Below are 27,010 nucleotides of genomic sequence, written 5' to 3' on the forward strand. Positions count from 1 at the left end.
ATAGGTTAAATACCTACCTATCTGTCTGACACGTGACCTACAAAGATCTTGAATAACGCGGCCTTTCCCCATAAACTGAAGACTATATTACATTATCTCCTGGGTCAAGTCACCTGAAGTGATTGCTGTGTGGTGCTATCTGGTGGGTATATTTTTTATACACGTTCTTTCAGTGGAGCTCATGACATGACGCGCCGACATTGTCAAGCTGCTGATGTCAGGATACTCCGATATGCATAACGATGTCAATGAACTGGCGATCTGGATGTACAATTCCGCTATGTCATCCTGACATTCTACATCGCACATACTGATTTGTCACCGCCTGTATCCACAATATTGTATCTATCACACGGGTCCTTCAGCAAGGATATGAATGACACATGACATGTCAGTTGAACCTCGCTTATCCGGACACCTTGCCTGCCGGATGCTATATACATGGTGCATAATATAAGTTATATTTACCATAGGAATACTCACGACAACTATAGTCTCCATTTCATGTAATGTCATTTTAAACATTATTGATGTTTAAGACTGAATTTTTGCCACGAACACCGGACCACAGTGGATGTCAAGCACACTGGACTACAGAGGATGTCAAGGACACTGGACAACAGAGGATGTCAAGGACACTGGACTACAGAGGGTGTCAGGAACACTGGACTACAGAGGATGTCAAGGACACTGGACTACAGAGGATGTCAAGGACACTGGACTACAGAGGATGTGAGGAACACTGGACTATAGAGGATGTCAAGAATACTGGACTACAGAGGATGTCAAGAACACTGGACTACAGAGGATGTCAAGAACACTGGACTACAGAGGATGTCAAGAACACTGGACTACAGAGGATGTCAAGAACACTGGACTACAGAGGATGTCAAGGACACTCGACTAAAGACGATGTCAAGAACACTGGACTACAGAGGATGTCAGGAACACTGGACTACAGAGGATGTCAAGGACACTGGACTACAGAGGATGTCAAGAACACTGGACTACAGAGGATGTCAAGAATACTGGACTACAGAGGATGTCAAGGACACTGGACTAAAGACGATGTCAAGAACACTGGACTACACTACAGAGGATGTCAAGAATACTGGACTACAGAGGATGTCAAGGACACTGGACTAAAGACGATGTCAAGAACACTGGACTACAGAGGATGTCAAGGACACTGGACTAAAGACGATGTCAAGAACACTGGACTACAGAGGATGTCAGGAACACTGGACTACAGAGGATGTCAAGAATACTGGACTACAGAGGATGTCAAGAACACTGGACTACAGAGGATGTCAGGAACACTGGATTATAGAGGATGCCAAGAACACTGGACTACAGAGGATGTCAGGAACACTGGACTACAGATGATGTCAGGAACACTGGACTCCAGAGGATGCCAAAACACTGGACTACAGAGGATGTCAGAACACTGAACTACAAAGGGTGTCAGGAACACTGGACTACAGAGGATGTCAAGAACACTGGACTACAAAGGGTGTCAGGAACACTGGACTACAGACGATGTCAGGAACACTGGACTACAAAGGGTGTCAGGAACACTGGACTACAGAGGATGTCAAGAACACTGGACTACAGAGGATGTCAAGAACACTGGACTACAGAGGATGTCAAGAACTCCGGACCACAGAGGATGCCAAGAACACTGGATGACAGGGATGCCAAGAACACTGGACCACAGAGGATGCCAAGAACACTGGACCACAGGGGATGCCAAGAACACTGGACCACAGGGGATGCCAAGAACACTGGGCCACAGATGATGTCAAGAACACAGGACCACAGAGGATGTCAAGAACACGGGACCACAGAGGATGCCAAGAACACGGGACCACAGAGGATGCCAATAGGATGCCAAGAACACTGGACCACAGGGGATGCCAAGAACACTGGACCACAGATGATGTCAAGAACACAGGATCACAGAGGATGCCAAGAACACAGGACGACAGATGATGATCAAGAACACGGGACCACAGAGGATGCCAAGAACAGGATGGACCACAGAGATGCCAAGATGCCAAGAACACGGGACCACAGAGGATGCCACGGGACCACAGAGGATGCCAAGAACACAGGACCACAGAGGATGCCAAGAACACAGGACCACAGAGGATGCCAAGAACACGGGCCACAGAGGATGTCAAGAACACGGGACCACAGAGGATGTCAAGAACACTGGACCACAGAGGATGCCAAGAACACGGGACCACAGAGAGGATACAGAGGATGCCAAGAACACTGGACCACAGAGGATGTCAAGAACACTGGACTACAGAGGATGTCAAGAACACTGGACTACAGAGGATGTCAAGAACACTGGACTACAGAGGATGTCAAGAACACTGGACTACAGAGGATGTCAAGGACACTGGACTACAGAGGATGTCAAGAACACTGGACTACAGAGGATGTCAAGAATTCTGGACTACAGAGGATGTCAAGGACACTGGACTAAAGACGATGTCAAGAACAGACTACAGAGGATGTCAAGAATACTGGACTACAGAGAGGATGTCAAGGACACTGGACTAAAGACGATGTCAAGAACACTTGACTACAGAGGATGTCAAGGACACTGGACTAAAGACGATGTCAAGAACACTGGACTACAGAGGATGTCAGAACACTGGACTACAGAGGATGTCAAGAATACTGGACTACAGAGGATGTCAAGAACACTGGACTACAGAGGATGTCAGGAACACTGGATTATAGAGGATGCCAAGAACACTGGACTCCAGAGGATGTCAGGAACACTGGACTACAGATGATGTCAGGAACACTGGACTCCAGAGGATGCCAAAAACACTGGACTACAGAGGATGTCAGAACACTGAACTACAAAGGGTGTCAGGAACACTGGACTACAGAGGATGTCAAGAACACTGGACTACAAAGGGTGTCAGGAACACTGGACTACAGACGATGTCAGGAACACTGGACTACAAAGGGTGTCAGGAACACTGGACTACAGAGGATGTCAAGAACACTGGACTACAGAGGATGTCAAGAGCACTGGACTACAGAGGATGTCAAGAACTCCGGACCACAGAGGATGCCAAGAACACTGGATGACAGGGATGCCAAGAACACTGGACCACAGAGGATGCCAAGAACACTGGACCACAGGGGATGCCAAGAACACTGGACCACAGGGGATGCCAAGAACACTGGGCCACAGATGATGTCAAGAACACAGGACCACAGAGGATGTCAAGAACACGGGACCACAGAGGATGCCAAGAACACGGGACCACAGAGGATGCCAATAGGATGCCAAGAACACTGGACCACAGGGGATGCCAAGAACACTGGACCACAGATGATGTCAAGAACACAGGATCACAGATGATGCCAAGAACACAGGACGACAGATGATGTCAAGAACACGGGACCACAGAGGATGCCAAGAACACGGGACCACAGAGGATGCCAAGAACACGGGACCACAGAGGATGCCAATAGGATGCCAAGAACACAGGACCACAGAGGATGCCAAGAACACAGGACCACAGAGGATGCCAAGAACACGGGACCACAGAGGATGTCAAGAACACGGGACCACAGAGGATGTCAAGAACACGGGACCACAGAGGATGCCAAGAACACGGGACCACAGAGGATGCCAATAGGATGCCAAGAACACTGGACCACAGAGGATGTCAAGAACACTGGACTACAGAGGATGTCAAGAACACTGGACTACAGAGGATGTCAAGAACACTGGACTACAGAGGATGTCAAGAACACTGGACTACAGAGGATGTCAAGGACACTGGACTAAAGACGATGTCAAGAACACTGGACTACAGAGGATGTCAGGAACACTGGACTACAGAGGATGTCAAGGACACTGGACTACAGAGGATGTCAAGAACACTGGACTACAGAGGATGTCAAGAATTCTGGACTACAGAGGATGTCAAGGACACTGGACTAAAGACGATGTCAAGAACACTGGACTACACTACAGAGGATGTCAAGAATACTGGACTACAGAGGATGTCAAGGACACTGGACTAAAGACGATGTCAAGAACACTGGACTACAGAGGATGTCAAGGACACTGGACTAAAGACGATGTCAAGAACACTGGACTACAGAGGATGTCAGGAACACTGGACTACAGAGGATGTCAAGAATACTGGACTACAGAGGATGTCAAGAACACTGGACTACAGAGGATGTCAGGAACACTGGATTATAGAGGATGCCAAGAACACTGGACTCCAGAGGATGTCAGGAACACTGGACTACAGATGATGTCAGGAACACTGGACTCCAGAGGATGCCAAAAACACTGGACTACAGAGGATGTCAGAACACTGAACTACAAAGGGTGTCAGGAACACTGGACTACAGAGGATGTCAAGAACACTGGACTACAAAGGGTGTCAGGAACACTGGACTACAGACGATGTCAGGAACACTGGACTACAAAGGGTGTCAGGAACACTGGACTACAGAGGATGTCAAGAACACTGGACTACAGAGGATGTCAAGAGCACTGGACTACAGAGGATGTCAAGAACTCCGGACCACAGAGGATGCCAAGAACACTGGATGACAGGGATGCCAAGAACACTGGACCACAGAGGATGCCAAGAACACTGGACCACAGGGGATGCCAAGAACACTGGACCACAGGGGATGCCAAGAACACTGGGCCACAGATGATGTCAAGAACACAGGACCACAGAGGATGTCAAGAACACGGGACCACAGAGGATGCCAAGAACACGGGACCACAGAGGATGCCAATAGGATGCCAAGAACACTGGACCACAGGGGATGCCAAGAACACTGGACCACAGATGATGTCAAGAACACAGGATCACAGAGGATGCCAAGAACACAGGACGACAGATGATGTCAAGAACACGGGACCACAGAGGATGCCAAGAACACGGGACCACAGAGGATGCCAAGAACACGGGACCACAGAGGATGCCAATAGGATGCCAAGAACACAGGACCACAGAGGATGCCAAGAACACAGGACCACAGAGGATGCCAAGAACACGGGACCACAGAGGATGTCAAGAACACGGGACCACAGAGGATGTCAAGAACACGGGACCACAGAGGATGCCAATAGGATGCCAAGAACACTGGACCACAGGGGATGCCAAGAACACTGGACCACAGATGATGTCAAGAACACAGGACCACAGAGGATGCCAAGAACACAGGACCACAGAGGATGCCAAGAACACGGGACCACAGAGGATGCCAATAGGATGCCAAGAACACTGGACCACAGAGGACGAGACTGAAGTCCAGAGCGCCAGAATTCGTTGTGCAGAGTTGTGTCCCTTTGTCCGGCTATAAACCTATCATCGACTTTCGGTTCGCCCCAATTATGTTTCTCGGTTTGTCTTTACAGAACCCATGCTGGTGAGCTTCATATAAATTTAATTTAAATATAAAGTGTTAAATATGTCAAATGTCACTTCATGCTTTTGTCCCACATAAACTCACTCACTCACTCACCGTCTGTTTCAGAATCATGAGGAAGCTGTATTTCGGCGGCAGCATCAGTGCGGGAAGACAGGACTGCGACCTGTATGCCAGGATCATCGCCCAACTCGAGGCCTATGGAAGCGTTCTCACCAAATACGTCGGCGACCAAGATGCTGTAGAAAGTAACGTTCTTCAAGATGCAAAATGCATCCCCTGCATGCGGCAATTGTTGTTGTTGTGATTGTCTTTAGGGGCGGTGGGATAGCCTAGTGGTTAAAGCGTTCGCTCGTCACGCCGAAGACCCTGGTTCGAATCCTCACATGGGTACAATGAGTGAAGCCCATTTCTGGTTTCCCCCGCCGTGATATTGCTTGAATATTGATAAAAGCGGCGTAAAACCAAACTCAGTCAGTCAGTCAGTCAGTTATTATCTTTAGGTGGTTTTCAGCTTGTCAGAACCGTTGCAGACAGCATATATGACATCGTTTGTTTGTTTGTTTTGTTTATTTGTTGTTTAAAGCGACATTCAGTAAAAGTCCTCCTAAATGGTGGCGGTCTGTAAATAATCGAGTCCAGACATCCCATTGATCAACAGCATCGATCTACAGGATTGGGATATGATGACATGTGTCAACCAAGTCAGCGAGCCTGACCACCCGATCCCGTTAGTCGCGTCTTACGACAAGCATGGCTTGCTGAAGACCAGTTCTAACCTGATCAGGCTTCGCAACAAGTATTAATAATTTTGATAATAGTAATGATGATGCATTCGAAGCTTGAATTTCATTTATCACCTAAAGAACAAACAATACAAGCTCTTTTGATGAGGCCAGAGGGTTTACTGTTATCATCGTCTCATGGTGTGGTTAACGTTCCAGGGGCGATGGGGTAACCTAGTGGTTAAAGTGTTGGCTCGTCACGCCGAAGACCCGGGTTCGATTCCCCACAATGGCACAATGGTTAAGCCCATTTCTGGTGTCCCCCGCCGTGATATTGCTGGAATATTGCTAAAAGCGGCGTAAAACTAAACTCAGTCAGTCAGTCAGTTAACGTTCCACTGAGCTCCATATGTACCAGTCAATATTGCCATCGGGGATATTCTGGTAAACCCGTTCAGATCCCGCTTGGAACCAATCTTCAGCAATCCATGCTTGCGTAAGACAAGACTACGAGATCGGGTGGTCAGGCTCGCTGACTTGGTTGATGCCTGTCTATCCAAATTTGTGGTGTCAATCACTGGGTTGTCTGGTCCGGATCATTTCCAGACCACCGCAGTGTATCTGTAACAACAAACCAACTATTTTGTTTGTTTAAGTGACATTCTAGAAGTTGATGGTATAGAGATGACAAAACTTAATGGATAATCAACTTACTTATTTTAACAATGGCGACGTTTCGGTATAGATCCTTATACCGTTGTCAAGCATGTGGGGAAATGACAGGGGTACACCAGTTTCTACAAGGTATATAACAAACCATCAAGCAAATTATAGTAGTCCTGTATACGTCATCATACTGTATACTAGGGCTGCGCAATATAACCGGTTTACCAGTATTTACCGGTATTTACCGGTTCAGACATGAAAACGATACGTATTGCGATACGCTGTTCGAAAACCGGTATTTTGACATGCATTCGGAAAACTTCGTAACACTCGGAAATCTTCGGATATTTCCGTTTTTTGAATTGTTCTTTTCCGTGTTTCTTTTGTGCCAAATGTTAATTACATTTTATTTTGTCATGATTAAAAGTTTTTATAAACGGTTAATCAATCATAGTGATTTTGTTGTGTTTTTGCTTATAATCAAGCATTAACTCGATTATAAGTAGTTTTTGTTAAAAAAATAATCCTTGCAATATATTGCAATACATATCGCAATATATGCTTCCGCATCGCAATATATCGCAATATGAAAATTCTCTGCAATACCCACCCCTACTGTATACGTCATCATACTGTCTCCATTGTTTACAGAGGAGAAGGACCTGGCGCCCAAAGCTAATCACGACCGAGACATCGCTTGGCTTAAGGAATGTGATGGTAATATACGTCTGGTGTTATAACTACAATATAACAATCCCGGGGCGTGTCTTATTTGTCATAGTGACAGGGACATAAAGGGGGTTTCACTTGAAGCCACCTGTTCCATTTTATAACTCTTTGTCGGCTGCCACGAATAATGAAAGATGACGTGATATAAAATCGTCAGAAAATACATGATGGGATTTTCAAATATTTATTGACTGCTTCTGAGAACTCGGAATGTATGTATTCACACTGGTAAAATAATGTGCTTTCGGATAAATGATCCACTTATAATCCGTAATTTCAAGTATTTTCTAAATGCGTAGCTGAAACGAATACTGCTCAGAACTTTCATTGTCGTATGTACCAGTACGCATGCGCCTGATGACGTCACAAGTATGTCCAATCCTAAGCTGGGTCCCGTCTCTCATGTCGCCAGTTGACGACGCGCAAAGCGTCCTGGAACCAGCTTTATCCAAACCCGGCCTCCAGGGTTACTACGCACAATAATGGAATTCTGTCATGCCTGTAAATAAATCAACTTTTGTGAACTGCAGAGTGATAGCTGCACACGCCTTCTGTAAATGTATTTGCGTTTGAAGGATTTGTTTGTTGTTTAACGCCGCACTCAACGATATCCCACCTACATAGCGTCCTAATAATTGAGTCTGAACCAGACAATCTAGTGATCAACAGCATACGCATCGATCTACACAAGAAGGATACGATGCCATGTGTCAACCATTTCAGCGAGCCTGACTACCCAATCCCTTAAGCCTCCTTTTGCGACAAGCATGGGTTGTTGAAGACCAGTTCTAGCCCGTATGTTGTCTTTGAAGAATATTTAAGGGGAGACAGAGTAAAGCTGAAATTCCAATATTTCCCTTTATCACATTTCGTTCTCTCTGTGTTCCAGCACTCATAGTAGAAGTCACGCAAGCGTCACTCGGAGTAGGATACGAGATTGGAAGAGCCGTTGCCATGAACAAAATGGTTCTCATTCTATTTCGTCCCGAATCCGGCAAAAGTAAGCACTAAAGTACTGTCGGAAATAGAAAAAAACTGTATTTTCTCATTTATCTCTACAATTTATGTAGTTGATATTGTTACGACGTAAATTGTAATAAAACGCAAATTGTAATACTTGCAGCAAATTGTAATAAACTTGACGTAAATTGTAATAAAAACGTAAATTGTAATAAAAATTGACGTAAATTGTAATACGCAAATTGTAATAAAAATTGACGTAAATTGTAATAATTTTCGTTGCGGTAAAATGTAATAAATATTTACGTAAATTGTAATAACAGTTTTAATCACTCGTAAATACGCGGGTGTTTGTTTTCGTTGCATTTCATACATCAAATAAGCTTGTTAGGGCGATAACTCAAGAAAGAAATGATGGATTTTGTTCAAATTTGGTACCAAAGTATATTGGCGAGATTCACCGACACAAGTGAAATGGAGTGACCTTGAGATAATTTTCAAGGTCACAGCAAAAATCTGAGGGTTTTGCCAACATAAAGATTGTTAGCGCGATAACCCAAGAAAGAATTGACAAATCTTAGCTAAATGACGAAAATTATATTCGTCCTGATATATAATCGATATAATCTGTCCTCTGTATCATGTCTTTTCGCAAATATCTTTTGAGGTTTTGATATGTATACATATAAAGTGGGGGTGGGGTAGGGGTGGGTTTCTAACGGGTATATCTAACACACTTGCATGCATGTAGAGTCGGAGAGGTGGGTGGGTGTTCTAACGGGTATAACTACGAGGGACGTTCAAATAGTAGTCAGCCTCACCTAGAATATAATACAAATGCAGCTGTTTTTATGTTTTATTTTTCTACATATTATCTGTCAGCCTCAAGCAAATTGGTTTTGCTATGTTGCAGCCTCACGATCCCCATTTTGTGAGACTTTGTATCTTGGCTTGGTACTCCCAAAAAACGTAAAATCTGCAATAAAATGCATCACAAACTTCAGGAAACAAAATATGCTATGTTTGAGATTGGTAGAAGTCGGCTAGAATCAAACGTAGATATTAAACTGCACAAAAGGCAATTTCAAAACTACAATCGCTTGTTCAAATGACTCCCCATTCTGTTTACTGAAAGAACTCGAGAAAGAAATGATGGATTTTGTTCAAATTTGGTACCAAGGTTTATTTGACGAGATTTACCGACACCACTTGAATTTAGTGACCTTGAAGTCATTTTAAAGGTCACAGCGAAGGTGTAACAGTTTTGCACATGCCAAGCTTGGTAGCCGCGAACTCAGGAAAGTATTAATAGATTTTGATCCAATTTTATATCAAGGTGTATTGGCGGGATTCCCCCAACACCAATTGATTGGGAAACTTGTGCTCATTTTAAGTTCACAGTGAAAAGTGTTTTGCACATGTCTAACCTTTTAGTGCGAAAATACAAGACAGAATTAATATGTTTTGCTTAAAGGTAGTACCAAGATGCGTTGGGAGTATCGTCTAACGCCAGTCGAATTCAGTGACCTTCGGATTATTTTCAAGGTCACAGCGAGTATTCTTGCGATATCTCCAAACTTAATGGATGGAATTTGTTCGCATTTTGAATCAAGGCATCAGATGACAGTTTCGGTAACGTTTACATAATTTTCAGGGTCAGACAGAGGATAATTGCGACATTCAGATATAGACATGTGGCGGGGGTAATAGCTATGTTTGTGACGCTTTGTGATTACTAATTTTCAAGTTTTTGTTAGCAAATGGTTTCTATAATTTCATGCTAATTCTACCAGCTGTGAAATTATTCGTGACACGTCTTAAAAAAGCCAGAGATTATTTGTGTATGTTTCGAAAATTAAAGTTAATTGTTTTTCATTATGGAGTTATTTTCGATGTTGACGCAAGGACATATTTTACGAGCAATAGCTTTCAATAATTTAATGTTATTTCTATTACATTTTGAAGTTCTTCATAGCATATCCCAAAATAACAGGATATTGTTTGTTTACGCTTTGAAATGTACGTTTCTTTTTATTCATTTTCGAATTATTTTCAATGTTGACGCAATGACATATTTGAAGTTAATTTAATGTTTTAATCATATGTGATTTATTATGATTTATGTTTCGATCATACATTCTTATATTGCGTTGTCATAGTTTAACCTGGTTCGTATTATTTTCTTCATCATATTACTATATATTATTGTATTTTTATGAGAGGGAATTTTAAGTTACATTTGCTAAGAATATCATAAATCGCTGGCGCCTGGTTATTCCTTGCCACATAGCAGTCAATCTGTCTACTCATTTGTTGTATTTGATTGATGCATTTAAAATAAAATGTAGAAATGATATTGAATTGCATCATTTGCTTCAAGGAATCGATCAGATGTGCTCGTTATCAAAGTAAAGTCAAAACTTCTTTCTGTAAGGTATACAGTGGAAGTTGACACCTTAATTGTTATGGGTAGACCAAAGAAATCATTTATTTAGTTTCACCGCTCAAAATACAACAAAGAATTCAACGGGTGGCATTAACCTCAACGAATGATCATAACAATGCTTATAACCTACGAGGGCAAACATATCGGGGATAATTTGTTTTCATGCGATATGCACCGGGTAAAATATCACTTTATCATGGTGACATGACATCATGAACAATGTTATGACGTCACGTTGCTTCTAAGAAGCCGCCTTCTAAATACAACGATGGCGGGGAGCCTGCCTTTGATGGAAAGTAGATTATCGCGTAATTTCCGCAATTAAAGACTTCGGTAATAAATAGAAAATTATATTCGTGACCATAATATGCTAGGTTAACGACCTAAATATCGGCATATTCCTTCTCTGGTTCCGAAAATACCAAGATTTAGGCAGTTGTGTTGTAAACTGATATTTATCTTCTATAAAGTCGGCTATATTCAAACCATGAGAAATGTCGTCAAATAATGTCTGATGACAGTTACCAACGTCCCAATAGTGTCCATATATTTTAGAAATCTATAATAATAGAGCACAACCTCACTACTTTTTTTGATAAATGACAAAGGATTAATCAACCATATTACAAGGTTTTCAGGCTTGAAGGACGAAGCTCATTAAAATCTATTGCCAGCTCCCTTTTAGAGACCGATAAAAGGGTTCGAAAATGTGGGTTATAAATGCATGAAAGTTTTTATTGTTGTTCATACCCGTTAGGCCTCCCGCCTCTACATGTATTAGAGATATAACCGTTAGAACCACCACCACCCCCTCTATGTCTTAAAGTATGCTAGATATAACCGTTAGAACACACCACACCACTTTTCTGCCCATTTATTCAATTGGGCTAAATCATAGTTGAGAGTTGCTTCTATGGATTTTACATATTTTCCCGCAACACCGATTGATGTGTCATCGGCCAACATTATTGTGATATTTTGTAAATTTCCAGGTAAATCATTGATATATACAAGGAACACAAATTAACCAAGGGCAGATCCTTGAGGAACCCCTGCAGTAACATTTGGTTTTTCATAATGTTCCATTAACAGAGACACACTGTCGTCTATCAGGGCCCGGTTGTTCAAAACTCGGTTATCTTTTAACCAGCCGTTAAGTACATTTAACCGACTGTTACCTAATAACAGAGGGTTATCTTGTTGTTCAAAACTCTGTTAACTTTTAACAGGCTGTTAACGTGACGTTAAGTTAACACACCTAAGGACCGCCGCTAACTTTTTAACAGTGTGGTTAACTCGCAAATGGCGTTCATGGCTAACACTGCTTTCATGATGCCAGTTCAGCAAAGAAAGGATAGGGTGTATCGTGGACTGGACTTCGATATTGGAAATTATTCTGACGAAGAGTTACATACGAAACTGTATCTATGCACATCATAGGAACTAAAATACATGTTGTACAAGTACATGCATGATGCCTACGTTTCATCTTTTAACACTTGCATCAGTCATGGCGTCACGCAGCACAGAAACTTGACAGTTTCGTGTAAACACATCACATTCCTGTATTGTATCTATTTTTAATTTCCCATTTCTTGCTACTATGCTCTTTCCATGCAAATGGGTGTCTGAAAATTTGAGAAAATGCTACACAGTGTAAAGTCTGAAATTTTCTTTGTTTACATTTCAAACAGGTGTTGTCTTTCGAGCACCCCCAATATCTTTCGTTTCACTTTATCTAGACACTTGGTATTGGTGCCAAAAAGACCAGTTGTAATTAGATTCTAAAATGTATGAGGAATTCAGTAGGGCTGGGACGAGTAGGAAACAATGGAATCGAGTACCCGCATGTACGTACCCGAATCGGAGTCGAGTACCCGGAAATGTAAGAAATACATTCGGGTCAACTTTCTGAATATTCAATCACGATTTGACAGAGATTATTGTGGAAAACTTGAACAGTTGGTAATAAGACATTAAAACTGACCTCAAGCTATTTAATTTACGTCTGTTTAACCAATATAGAGAGTAACACCATTACTTACATTCCTCGTTATAACAACGAACGTTTTGTTCCTGCTGCTACTGTAACTTAACTACTCACTGCACATGCACAGATAAATTACAGTCATTAAAACTATGCTTCATTAATCGGACAATACCAATGATGTAAAAAACCCGTGAATTTCCGGGTTAGAATATGGATCTTCAGTAACCCATGCTTGTCGTAAGAGGCGACTAACGGGATCGGTTGGTCAGACTCGCTGACTTGGTTGACATATGTCATCGGTTTCCAATTGCGCACATCAATGCTCATGTTGTTGATCACTGGATTGTCTGGTCCAGACTCGTTTATTTACAGACCGCCGCCATATAGCTGGAATATTGCTGAGTGCGGCGTAAAACTTAACTCACTCACTCAAGGATGTAAATGTGTGTTAAGTCAAAAATGAAAAAGACAAGCTATTGTCTGCCCTTGTCATTATAGAGCTATCTCCCTTTCCGGATACTCGATTCCTAGAAATAGGACTCGATTCCAGCTGTACCCGACCCGGATTCGAGTACCCGAGTACCCGTCCCAGCCTTAGAATGCAGTGATTCATTTGTCGGCGCTGAATAAGAAATATAAGTGATGTATTTGGCGTTTCAATACCGGCCTTCGCGAAACGTGATTTTGTAAACACTATCCAATAGGGCGCAAAGTGCACTTGGGCGTTCGTGTGAGTGTATTTATGAAAACATCTGAACACGATTCCAGGTTTATCGGCAACGTTTCAGAATTATTAGTGATTTTATGAAAAACTGATATCATTGTTAATTAATATGCTATTTTTGAAAGTCTATACTCCAAGTAATTATCCGATTATGTTTTGATATGTCCGTCTGGCATCCCTTCCCATAGATGGATTTTAATTATATTTTTCCTAATCATTTCAGCAATAGGCCTAATTTCTTTTTCATTCTTCGAATGTTTTAATTGAAGCAAATCATCTTTTAAAAATGCTATATAAATTGACGAAAACTTAGTTAGCATACACATTGCTCTCGCAACTGATGTGTAGGAAAAGAAACAAAACATTATTATGTATCTATTTCTGTTGTGAGTGATATGCAGGCCTACTTCGTAGTCACTTTGATTAAATGTTATATTTGAATATCGAAACCTTTTTGTCACAGCGAACACAACACTATCTCTTGTCATATTACACGATAATATTTGGAATTTTTAACTTATTTTATAACAATATCTGAATGCTAATGTTATACACTGATAGGTTCATATAAGGAATACACTGGCACAATAGTATTTCTCTGCCGAATCGTTGCAGCTTTCTATAATACACTTATGAAATATAATACATGTTTTCCGTCCTTGGAGACATTGAAAAGAACTATCTATGCATTAAATGGAGGTTCACCTGATTAATGGGTATCGAGGAAATTGTGTTCATCTACTACAGCGTTCTATAATACACTTATGAAATATACTCTCCCAAAAAAAGAAACGCATCAAGAAAATAGCAATTTCATGTGGCAATGAATTAAAACGTGATTCATTTTACAAAAGGTTTTGCTCTGTTTATGAGTCCTATGGTGTTTATGGTTTGAAACATCACAACAAAACGCACCATCCGTAAAATACCCGTATTTAACAGCATGATTTTCAATTTCGGCGTGTAGTGTCACAGAATACACAATTCACATGCAATGCACGTGAAAGTTGGGGATCAGATAGTCTCAATGATGGGTATAAAAGGTTGATCGCTGTCTGTCGATTATTCACTGTATTTGGAATATTGTTGACGAACGCAAAATGCCACGTCTAAGTGAAGCCAACCGTCATATCGCCATTGGTTTGCTTGAAGCTGGCCAGTCTCAACGTGCAGTTGCCCGACGCAGGAATGTTCACCAAAGTACCATTTCACGGCTCTGGGAGAGATATCGCCGGCAGAATGCGGTAGCAGATGCCCCTCGTAGTGGGCGACCTCGAGCGACCACTGCGGCGCAGGATCGCTACATCCGGGTACATCACCTGCGTCATCGAACAGCTACGCGACCAGTACCGCTCGACAAAAAAATTTGGATTCAGGAGGCTTTCTGCACAGACCGTCAGGAACAGGTTTACGTGCCAGAAGACCGTATTTGGGCCCTGTGCTTCGACAACAACATCGTCGACATCGAGTTCAATGGTGCACCAACGTTCAGGCCTGGAACCTACCGAATTGGCGTAGAATCTGGTTCAGTGATGAATCACGATTTCTATTGGAACGACGCGATGGAAGAATGCGGGTGTACAGACGTCGACGTGGACGTTTCGCCGAGGCATGCGTTCCCCAGGTGGACAGATTCGGCCGGGGCAGTGTTATGATGTGGGGTGAGATCACCTGCCGTAGGAGAAGTGATTTGGTGATGATCCAGGGCAATCTGACAGCTCAACGGTACTGTGACGAAATCCTACGCCCACACCTCCTTCCAATCATTGATCGCCAGAGGGAGTTGTTTCAACAGGACAATGCCAGGCCCCACACAGCACGTCACACTAGAGACTTCCTCCAGAACCACAACATCAATGTGCTCCCCTGGCCCTCAAGATCACCGGACTTAAACCCGATCGAACATCTGTGGGATGCCCTGGACAGACGGGTGCGACGCCGTAACCCTCAGCCCCAGACACTTCAGCAACTCGCACAGGCACTACAGGCAGAGTGGGCTGCGATTGGGCAACACGAGATTCTGAGACTGATTCGTTCGATGCCGAGGCGATGCCGTGCAGTTCTGGATGCCCACGGTGGTCACACGAGGTATTGACTTCAGCGCCACCACACGTCTCCATGTGACACTCAAACTGACTTCCCTCGAGTTGGTGCCAAAGACGGATAAGTCTGCATTCCCAGTGTGCAATTTCGCTATATTTCATTGACTCATAAAGCCTACAAGATGTTTCAAAATAAACATAAAAATACAGTTGAAATTCCTATATGCGTTTCTTTTTTGGGAGAGTATATAATACATGTTTTCCGATCGTGAAGTCATTAAAAGAATTATGCATTTTCTGCAGTCACTTGTAGAATTGAACTAAATGAAGGTCCATCTGATTAATGAGTATCGAGGAAATTATGTTCATCTATAAATTAGACGCAGCTTCATGTTTTTCAAGACATCTTTCCGGAATATGCGTCTGTGAAGGCGTTCAGATAATGACGATATTGCACAGTATTATTCACGAGATTCCTGTCAACAGTAAGGTCGGATAATAGATCAATTTTTATTCAGCAGTGTTGGCCCTGAGGCCTATAGTACAATTACAGTTTGATCTGCTTGCACGTGGTGCTAGTAACATATTAAGTTTCTATTGGCATTGAATGCATATTTCAGATAAAAGCTAATGGTATTATAGTCACAACATCTATATTGTTTGATATTAAAAGATTTGGCAATGTGTGTTCATACATTACACTTTTTGACAGACTTGGCAAATAATTAATAAATGATATTGATAGCATCTTCACGACTTGGCCATACAGTCATGACAATTTAAGGAGTGAAAAGTGAGCGATAGGTCTTGTGGGAATTCAAAAATTCATTAAGACTGTAGCCGTCTAAGCTTAACTCTGTGTGTAATATTTATACATTTTCTATCCACGGACAACACATGCTTCTAATATTAATATTATTTCCATGGATTCATCATATTTTATCTATAGCTGTGCTATAGTTTTTCATTAAAATGTCTTTTCTGTTGTTGGAATTGAAGTAGGTCCCACTCAGAGCTGGGATCATTTGTCTTTGAAATATAAATTATGCAAACGGCTGGAACCTTGTGTTCCAATCCAAAACGTTCGTAGCGCTACGACTTTCGCATGCCTATGATAAACTATAGAGTTGTCCTCAACCATTGACTGGATTACATTCTCTTCGTCAGCAGAGAAATTTCGACTTCTCTTTCTCCTTGGGGTGCAGGCGACATTTTGCGTTTTCATTTTTGGTAAACCGGAAGTAAACAGAAAACGGAACTATGGGATATATGGAAACTAACCAGTGACGTTAACCACACTGTTAAACTTTGACGGCGACGTTAGCTAACGGCATGACTAACCATGTTTTGAACAACGCATATTTAACGTTCGGTTACCTAACGGCCGGTTAAGGATTTAACCGGCCGTTAGGGAGTTAACCGGCGGTTAAGATAACCGAGTATTGAACAACCGGGCCCAGATAGATAGTTAGTTAACCAACTAAGTACGTTTCCACGAACACCATCATTTTCTAATTTGTGCAATAAACCTTTATGCCATGCCCTGTAAAAAAGCTTTTGAAATATCACAAAACAGCATACAGTAAAGGTGGTGATTTTCTAGGACTGAGCATATATTATGATAAATGTCTATGTTGAGATGTAGTAGAATGACTAGCAGTAAAACCTGACTGGAATTTACTTAAAATGTTATGTTCATGGAAATGGTCGTGCACATGCTTTACCATTATTCTTTCAAGGATTTTCCAAAGGATAGGTATTAAACTAATAGGTCTGTAATTAGTTGGGAGGGATGCATTTCCTTCTTTCAAAATAGGAGTAACATTACCCGTTTTAGACATTGTAGGAAATACAGTCACTCAGTGATATATTATACAACAAACAAAGAGGTTCAGCTATAGATGTACAAATTCGTTTTAACACTCTCATGTTAATGCCATCAGGTCCACTAGATTTGTTTGCTGGTAAGGTCTTATCAGATACCTCCTTTTCGGTTACAATGACATTTGTTATACTGTTAACACAGCGATGGCTAACAGGTGGCAAAGTCTTGCCGCCATCAGTAACATTTGAAACAGATACAAAATATTCATTAAATGTTTGAGCTTTATCCAAATCTGTAAAAACTGAAGGTATCCCAGAATCATCAGTGACAAGAAGGGGAATGGGTCCCGATGAAGTAGTAACCACCTGACTGAGGTGATAAAGAGTTATCAAAAATAGATTAAAAGTTTCCCTTGGCTATTCTTTTCAGATTATTTACTTTATTCCTTTGCTTTTTGTATTTAAATAGCTCAGAAGTATTCAGAGATCGAAATGCTTTTTTCCTTAGACGTTCTCATTTCTTTTTAGTATGTTACGAGGGGCGTTGAAAAAGTAGTCAAACTAACTATATTCTCGATGTCCAATGTTTGAAAAAAAGCATCCATTTTATTTTGAAGGAATCATTAGCAAAGTCATATCCATGATTGCATGTGGGTAATGTGGTTAGCGAGATATTAGTCATCACAACATTGGGGTATTATGTTTCTTGCAAATTTGCAGAAAATGGAAAACGATCTCCCATTTGGTATCTAGTAATAGTAATAGTCCGCTTATATGGCGCTCACATCCAGGCACATTGCCTGCTCACGGCGCTACGTACATTACTATCCCCGATCATAGGACACTATCGTAGTTTTCGATACTTTTTAAACTCCCTGGGGACTGTACAGCCATGCTGCCTGTTAGGCGCAATGAACTAAACACTCACATTGCCAGCACATACTCACGGGTACCCATTTTACAGCTGGGTGAACTGAGACAGTGTAGATCTAAGTATCTTGTCCAAGGATACTACGCAAATGTGCCCATCTCGGGAACCGAACCTCGGCGCCTCCTCGAAACAGGGCTTTCAGCGTGATAGGCAGACGCCTTACAACTGCACTATTGCGCTATCTCTTGGATAATGGTATACCCTCAGATAGTATCATATAAAATATGTTCAGCATAGTATTGGATGAATTCCCGTCATCATCAACATTCAAAGATTTGGATTGCTTGATTTACATTTAGACGGGGACTGTATTTTTAGGACACCCTCATTTTAAATTTTCAAAAACATTGTGTCCAGATATACAACATATTGAGAGCTGACACTTGTGTGACCATTCAGTATTTAGTTTGAACCCTTGACACCATGTATGAATAAGTGAAAACTTTAGGATGAGTTATATTCTTATGATGACGTCAACTGAAAGGGGGTGAGTAGTGTCTCCAAAACAAGCCCTTTCAGTAAACATGAAGGGGGAGTCACTTGAACAAGCGATTATAGTTTAAAGTTGCTTTTATGTGCAGTTTAATATCTAAGTTTGACTTTTACCAACATACAACATGTATTTTGCATATTTTGTTTCAATTGGTGTAGGGGGATTCCCGCCAATACACCTTGATATAAAATTGGATCAAAATCTATTAATTCTTTCCTGAGTTCGCGGCTACCAAGCTTGGCATGTGCAAAACTGTTACACCTTCGCTGTGACCTTTAAAATGACCTCAATGTCACTAAATTCAAGTGGTGTCGGTAAATCTCGTCAATAAACCTTGGTACCAAATTTGAACAAAATCCATCATTTCTTTCTCGAGTTCTTTCAGTAAACCGAAGGGGGAGTCATTTGAACAAGCGATTGTAGCTTCAAATTGCCTTTTTGTGCAGTTTAATATCTACGTTTGATTCTAGCCGACCTCTACCAATCTCAAACATACAAAAATGTTTCTTGCATATTTTGTTTCCTGAAGTTTAATTTGTGATGCATGTCATTGCTAGTCAGCTAGGCTATTCCATTTGTCCGAACCACAACATACGGAGACAGATCATTTAGCAGACCGGGTGCTGTACTCTGGAATTGATTACTTGAAAATGTCAGAAAATCGGAAAATATCAACAGTTTCCGATCTTGTCTCAAAACCACCCTCTTCAAAGGAGCATTCGACTAAGTGCACATGAGCAGGACTCTGGATATGTAGCGCTATACAAATGTCTAATTTGATTTGATTTGATTTGATATACCCGTTAGAAACCCACCCCACCCCACTTTATATTTATACATATCAAAACCTCAAAAGATATTTGCGAAAAGACATGATACAGAGGACAGTAAGAGATTTTATATCGATTATATATCAGGACGAATATCATTTTCGTCATTTGGCTAAGATTTGTCAATTCTTTCTTGGGTATCGCGCTAACAATCTTTATATTGGCAAAACCCTCAGATTTTTGCTGTGACCTTGAAAATTATCTCAAGGTCACTCCATTTCACTTGTGTCGGTGAATCTCGCCAATATACCTTGGTACCAAATTTGAACAAAATCCATCATTTCTTTCTTGAGTTATCGCCCTAACAAGCTTATTTGATGTATGAAATGCAACGAAAAACAAACACCCGCGTATTTACGAGTGATTAAAACTGTTATTACAATTTACGTAAATATTTATTACATTTTACCGCAACGAAAATTATTACAATTTACGTCAATTTTTATTACAATTTGCGTATTACAATTTACGTCAATTTTATTACAATTTACGTTTTATTACAATTTTACAAGTTATTACAAGTTTATTTTTATTACAATTTGCTGCAAGTATTACAATTTGCGTTTTATTACAATTTACGTCGTAACAGAAATTAGCAAAGAATGTGATCAACATCATTAATTTCTGCTGCACCGGGACTCGAACACAAGCCTGCCGACCTCGTTACTTTCGAAGATACTAGGTGGGGTATCCTAGTGGTTAAAGCTTTCGCGCATCCTGCCGAAAGCCCGGGTTCGATTCCCCACATGGATACAATGTGTGAAGCCCATTTCAGGTGCATCCCATGTCCCCCGCCGCGATATTGCTGGAATATTGTAAAAAGCGGCGTAAAACTAAAATCAATCACTCACTCGAAGACCCTTTGGGATTAGTCTCTGGCTTCTCGTTGCTCTTTGCCATTGACCTTCAGCACCATTAGGGGCACTGGGGTAGCCAAGTGGTTAAAGCGTTGGCTCGTCACGCTGAAGACCCGGGTTCGAATCCCCACATGGGTACAATGTGTGAAGCTCATTTCTGGTGTTCCCCGCCATGATGTTGCTGGAATATTGCTAAAAGCGGCGTAAAACCAAACTCAGTCAGTCAGTCAGTCAGCACCATTAACCACTGACTTCCCTTGTTAAATGCCACCATTGTTATTTCATCATTGACGCCTCGATTAATCCCTGGCTTCTATTTGTGCATCCCCTCACCAGTTTAGCTTCCCTTGTTGTTATATTATCACTGATGTTGGTTCACATGTACTTCTATAGCTATCTGTTTCATTTTTTTTCCTTCCACCGATAAAGAAGTAACAATATAGTCCGAAACGCTGTGTTCCTCAAAATAAAAAGTTGACATCCATGAATTCTCGCCTTTGTGGTCATTACTTCTAAACGCGGTTCAAAGATTTTACCAGATAACCTGTCGGAAAATGGATGGCCCGTCTCGGTTGATTGTTTGCAGTAATCGCGCCCTTGTGATAGTCGCCCATATCAGTCACTTTTGTTTAGATTGCACTCACTTTATTATCAACAGGTATTATCTACAGTGTCACACATATAACTGTAATATTGCTGACGACTGTTCAAATAAATTAATAGAACTGAATAAATGAATGAATACAAAAGACCAACAGTCGGCATCAACATGTGTGTTTGTGTCTGTCTTGAAGAGACCCGTGAAGGTCTGGGTTAAAATCATGATTTTAAGCAACCCATGCTTGTCGTAAGAGGCGACTAACGGGATCGGGTGGTCAGGCTCGCTAACTTGGTTGACACATGTCATCGGTTCCCAATTGCGCAGATCGATGCTCATGCTGTTGATCACTGGATTGTCTGGTCCAGACACGATTATTTACAGACCGCCGCCATATGACTGGAATATTGCTGAGTGGGGCGTAATACTAAACTCACTCACTCTGTCTTCCAGAATGTTCCAAGATGGTGGAGGGTGCGGCTGATGGTAAAACAGTTGTATTCAAGGAGTACTCCGAGGCTCAGCTGCCAGCTGTTCTCGCCGAATTCTTCTCCAAGGTAAAATCTATATCATATCTGAATATCCAAGGACCATATATCAGTAATTGTTTCTGCATTAGGCAAAAAGATTAACGAAGTAAGAAAGCCCAACTACATGTCGATTAAATTGTAAACTTCATGTATGGCACGTCTTGGTTAAGGGCGGTGGGGTAGCCTTGTGTTTAAAGCGTTTGTTCGTCACGCCGAAGACCCGCATTCGATTCCACACATGGGTACAAAGTGTGAAGCCCATTTCTGATGTCCCCCACCGTCATGTTACTGGAATATTGCTAAAAGCGGCGTAAAACCTAACTCACTCACTTATGAACTAAACTGCGTCAGCAGCGTCTTGGTTAAGGCTACTTTGTACCATAGGTTTAGTAAATCAGCTTATTTAGCTATGTCACGGCAAATAAAGCTTGATGGAGGGAAAGCCAAAGTGATGCACGTTTTACCAGTTGACTAACACGCATGCTCGAGTGGTCCAACCTACAAACGTGATCGGGGAGAACGCTTGTGGTGTCGTATGGTTTCAATTGACCCGTCATCAAAGAAAATCACATGTTCACATGTTCACAATAGGTTTTACATACGGTTATCTATCCTTCCATGACGTCATCTGAACAATACGTTGCCATCAGTGACCCTTCCCTGTAGTGGTGTTCCGATTAATTTAAATAAACTGGTCGCAGTGACCAAACGACCAAGCAATCGATCACATTTTCTCATAAGCGAACATAAACGATTTTGGAACTACTGTTTTAGTCTTTGAAATACTTGACAAGGGAACATATCGTTGAGGTTGTCAGGGCCTGAAAATGTGTTTAATTCTTAGAAAACTCACTTCACTAACTGAAAAACCATGACTGAATATTTCTTGAAGACTCCGGAAGTTTATGTTCATGATATATTAGTCATCACTTTAAAGTAGCAAGTTGTATCATGTTATACATATCTGCAATAACAACCTGGATAGGAAAATCTGAATGACGCTAACCAATTTTTGTCAATGATTGTTCGTTGGTAATGAAACAATCATCAATTGTGAGATTTCAACCAATTCCCAACACTACTTCCCTGTAAGATTGATATTTAGTATGTGTTTGGGTGTTGTTGTTTTTTTGTCTTGTTTTGCCAGATCCGAGTTATTTTTATTTATTTATTACTTTTTTACCATCTTTTTTTCCACAGTTTACATAGTACATGTAGAATACATTCACATGAGTATAATTAATACACTTTCACAAATCCCCATCATACAATGAATAAACGTCTTTGAATATGTTTTGCGTATTTTATCTCAGTGTTTCAAATTATAGTAATAGTACACTTACAATATGTTTTCTGACGTAATATTTTCTGTAAATAGATTGTGGAAAGATGACCAGAAGGCAAAGAACTCGCTGCTACTGCATGTAGAATAGCATTATATTTTGTAATTTCATAGTATTTTGATATCTCACTTACTACATGCTTAAAATTTGGAACTTGTTGTATTATGTTTTGTGTGTATATTACCTGTTTCACAACAAGACATATTGCATTTAAAGAATGATTATGTTTCCAAGTAAGATGTTTTCTGGTGTGAAGTCAATGTTGCCTTCAGTTAGTCATTAGCCATCTGGTCAAACTCTCCCAAATCTTTTGAACATGACAACAATTACAGAGTAGATGGACAATTGTTTCTAATTCTTTTGAACAGAATGTACATAAAGGTGTGTCCTTTGGACCGATTCTATTTAAGAAAATGTTTGTTGGTATAATATCATATAATATCTTCATCTGTAACCATTTCAAATTGCTACATGTAGTACATCGATTTGTCATCATATATATGTGTCGTAACATTGTGTTATCATACTGTGTTTTAAAGACTCTTTCCCACTTTTTATGTGCATATGCTTTATTGTAATTGGGGTCTAGTAGAGAAAGATAAAAAGTTTGGGGGCCTTTACCCCTTAGACTAAGTTTGGATATATAGAATGGTAGTATTGGAGACAATGGGAGTGTTTTGGGAAGAGTGATTTGTCTTCTCTTTAAGCAGGCAATTATAGAAGATTTGATACTATGATATCTTAAGATATTTGTTTTCACTTGATATTTTTTTGTAGTCCTTCATAAGTATAGAATTCCCCTGTAGTTGGGTTCCTTATAAATAAAGTGTATTCCAGGATTGTACCAGTTGTTTATAAAACTTGTTTCGTTACCTATGTTAAACATATAATTAAACCAAATACATTGGTTTAACATGTCATTTGAGTTTAGTGTCTTATAAAGCTTTTGTAAATATGTGTGTTATAATGCTTTTGTAAATCCGGGTTAAATTGGTCTTCTGTAACCCATGCTTGTCGTAAGAGGCGACTAACGGGATCGGGTGATCATGCTGGCTGACTTGGTTGACACACGTTATCGTACCCCAACTGCGTAGATCGATGCTGATGCTGTTGATCACTGGATTGTCTGGTCCAGACTCAATTATTTACATACCGCCTCCATGTAGCTGGAATATTGCTGAGTGTGATGTAAACTAAACTCACTCACTCACTTGTTTTTTAATAGTCACGAGTATGAGCAGTGTATCTGGTAGTGAGTGAGTAGGGTTTTACGCCGCTTTTAGCAAAATTCCATTAATATCACGGCGGGGGACACCAGAAATGGGCTTCACACATTGTGCCCATGTGGGGAATCGAAACCGGGCGAACGCTTTAACCACTAGGCTACACCACCGCCCTATCACCGGTGTGTCTGGTCTAGACTCCATTATATTTTACAGACCGCCGCTCTATAGCTGGAATAGTGTTTGGTGCGGCGTTAAGCAACAACCCGTTAACAAACTAGAAGGTCAAGGCTTCATGTCCTGTTGGGACAGCCAGTTCCCTTCAATGGAGACATGTATTGTGTCTCTCTATATGTAGTGTGTTTCCTCACATATGTGATTCCTTGGAAATTCAAATTATGTCCAGAAGTAAACGTGTGTGTATTTAATGAGTATATATTGTATACCTTTTCAGATGGGAAAACAAACAAGCTGATCACAATATGGATTTTGAACTCTGCAATAAAGTGTACCAATTTGGTGCTTCATGGGGTATGGACTGTGTGTTATACTACTATATTTCATTTCTACCACCACGCCATATATATTCAGAAGTAAGAAGCTGCTTGTACACTGCGAAAACCCAAAGTCTGTCCTACACTTGTGAATAAAGTGATAAACTACTGAATTGTGAGAAACAACAAAGCTGCGTATTGGCATAAAGCGGAGCCCGGTGAGATAGCCACTTGCTCACTTGTAACATCAAAGGTCTGGGTTCGATTCCCAACATGGGTAGAATGTGTAGGTCACATGTAATCGTCTTGGCGTGATATTTCTGGACTCTTGCTTAAATTAATCTATAACAAAAACACAGTGCCTTAGTCATTTTAAGAAGGGGTTTTCAAATGACACATTATTCAACACGGAACTAGATGACATGCAAAATTATTTTTCTTGATGCTATACTGATGTTGATGAGCTTGTGTTAGACTCACCCAGTTTTGAAAGCGAATATTTGATGCGATAGATCACCTAAAATAGGGAAAGCAGTAGACTCACAACTAGTCTCTGAAATGAACATATTATACTGAAAAAAGTTCATAGTAAAAAATATATATATAATAAAAAGGAGCCCTGAGACTTTCTTCATTTTCTGAAGCTGAGGAAATCTAGACTTGCCACATTTTCTAGACTTGTGTGGGCTTTCTTGGATATATTTGCTTCAGGGTCTGTACGAGAGACTAGGAAAGCAGCTGAGCCAGAAGATATAATTATTGAAATGTTGAAGTGTTCCAGGTTTGTTGTTATTATATGCCTTTTCTTTGCAAATGCTTTGATAAGCTATAGGACAATGCACGGTAGGTATTGGTGAAACATGCCCACCTGTTGTCAGAATGTTTGTTGGTGGAACACACGCACCTGTTGTCAGAGTGTATGTTAGTTGTAAGTGAAACACACGCACCTGTTGTCAGCATGCATAGTAAGTGTTGGTGAAACACACGCACCTGTTGTCAGAGTGTAAGTTAGTTGTTGGTCGAACACACGCACCTGTTGTCAGCATGCATAGTAAGTGTTGGTGGAACACACGTACCTGTTGTCAGCATGCATAGTAAGTGTTGGTGAAACACACGCACCTGTTGTCAGAGTGTATGTTAGTTGTTGGTGGAACACACGCACCTGTTGTCAGCATGCATAGTAAGTGTTGGTGAAACACACGCACCTGTTGTCAGAGTGTATGTTAGCTGTTGGTGGAACACACGCACCTGTTGTCAGCATGCATAGTAAGTGTTGGTGGAACACACGCACCTGATGTCAGCATGCATAGTAAGTGTTGGTGAAACACACGCACCTGTTGTCAGAATGCATGTTAGTTGTTGGTCGAACACACGCACCTGTTGTCAGAATGCATAGTAAGTGTTGGTGGAACACACGCACCTGTTGTCAGAGTGCATGTTAGCTGTTGGTCGAACACACGCACCTGTTGTCAGCATGCATAGTAAGTGTTGGTGGAACACACGCACCTGATGTCAGCATGCATAGTAAGTGTTGGTCGAACACACGCACCTGTAGTCAGAGTGTATGTTAGTTGTTGGTGAAACACACGCACCTGTTGTCAGCATGCATAGTAAGTGTTGGTGGAACACACGCACCTGATGTCAGCATGCATAGTAAGTGTTGGTGAAACACACGCACCTGTTGTCAGAATGCATGTTAGTTGTTGGTCGAACACGCGCACCTGTTGTCAGAATGCATAGTAAGTGTTGGTGGAACACACGCACCTGTTGTCAGAGTGTATGTTAGTTGTTGGTGGAACACACGCACCTGTTGTCAGCATGCATAGTAAGTGTTGGTCGAACACGCGCACCTGTTGGCAGAGTGCATGTTAGCTGTTGGTGGAACACACGCACCTGTTGTCAGCATGCATAGTAAGTGTTGGTAGAACACACGCAGCTGTTGTCAGAATACATGGTAGGTTTAGGTGAAACACACGCACCTGTTGTCAGAGTGTATGTTAGTTGTTGGTGGAACACACGCACCTGTTGTCAGCATGCATAGTAAGTGTTGGTAGAACACACGCAGCTGTTGGCAGAATGCATGGTAGGTTTAGGTGAAACACACGCACCTGTTGTCAGAATACATGGTAGGTTTAGGTGAAACACACGCACCTGTTGGCAGAATGCATG

General features: G+C 41.3%; 1 protein-coding gene and 1 long non-coding RNA gene across 4 annotated transcripts; one reads left to right on the plus strand and one right to left on the minus strand.

Annotated features, from left to right (window-relative positions):
* LOC124278059 (putative 2'-deoxynucleoside 5'-phosphate N-hydrolase 1) lies at nt 1-24,885 on the plus strand. 3 transcript variants are annotated; one of them, XM_046713811.1, is made up of 6 exons: nt 1-142; nt 5,545-5,684; nt 7,479-7,544; nt 8,446-8,556; nt 21,705-21,808; nt 24,802-24,885. In XM_046713811.1, exons 2-6 carry the CDS (start codon nt 5,549-5,551, stop codon nt 24,820-24,822), a joined length of 438 nt encoding a protein of 145 aa, XP_046569767.1. In that variant the 5' UTR covers nt 1-142; nt 5,545-5,548; the 3' UTR covers nt 24,823-24,885. The 3 variants fall into 3 exon arrangements, with proteins under 3 accessions (XP_046569767.1, XP_046569777.1, XP_046569781.1); XM_046713821.1 differs by lacking the exon at nt 1-142 and adding an exon at nt 185-444; XM_046713825.1 differs by lacking the exon at nt 1-142 and adding an exon at nt 5,385-5,436.
* Nucleotides 7,727-21,160, minus strand: LOC124278080. Its single transcript, XR_006898972.1, has 2 exons — nt 20,987-21,160; nt 7,727-8,055 (listed from the first exon to the last, which is right to left on the minus strand). It is a non-coding gene; the product is annotated as an uncharacterized LOC124278080 (long non-coding RNA).
* Nucleotides 24,886-27,010: the final 2,125 nt, after the last annotated feature.

The sequence above is a fragment of the Haliotis rubra genome, unplaced genomic scaffold (assembly GCF_003918875.1).
Source record: "Haliotis rubra isolate DU_JTF1 unplaced genomic scaffold, ASM391887v1 Scf106, whole genome shotgun sequence".
Classification (NCBI taxonomy): domain Eukaryota; kingdom Metazoa; phylum Mollusca; class Gastropoda; order Lepetellida; family Haliotidae; genus Haliotis; species Haliotis rubra.

Bases quoted from the DNA above. Each gene is read 5' to 3' on its own strand.
- LOC124278059 (XM_046713811.1), top strand. From the start codon at position 5,549: ATGAGGAAGCTGTATTTCGGCGGCAGCATCAGTGCGGGAAGACAGGAC. The intron at 5,685-7,478 runs GTAACGTTCTTC...CATTGTTTACAG, and splicing joins CGACCAAGATGCTGTAGAAA to AGGAGAAGGACCTGGCGCCC. The intron at 21,809-24,801 runs GTAAAATCTATA...ATACCTTTTCAG, and splicing joins TCGCCGAATTCTTCTCCAAG to ATGGGAAAACAAACAAGCTG.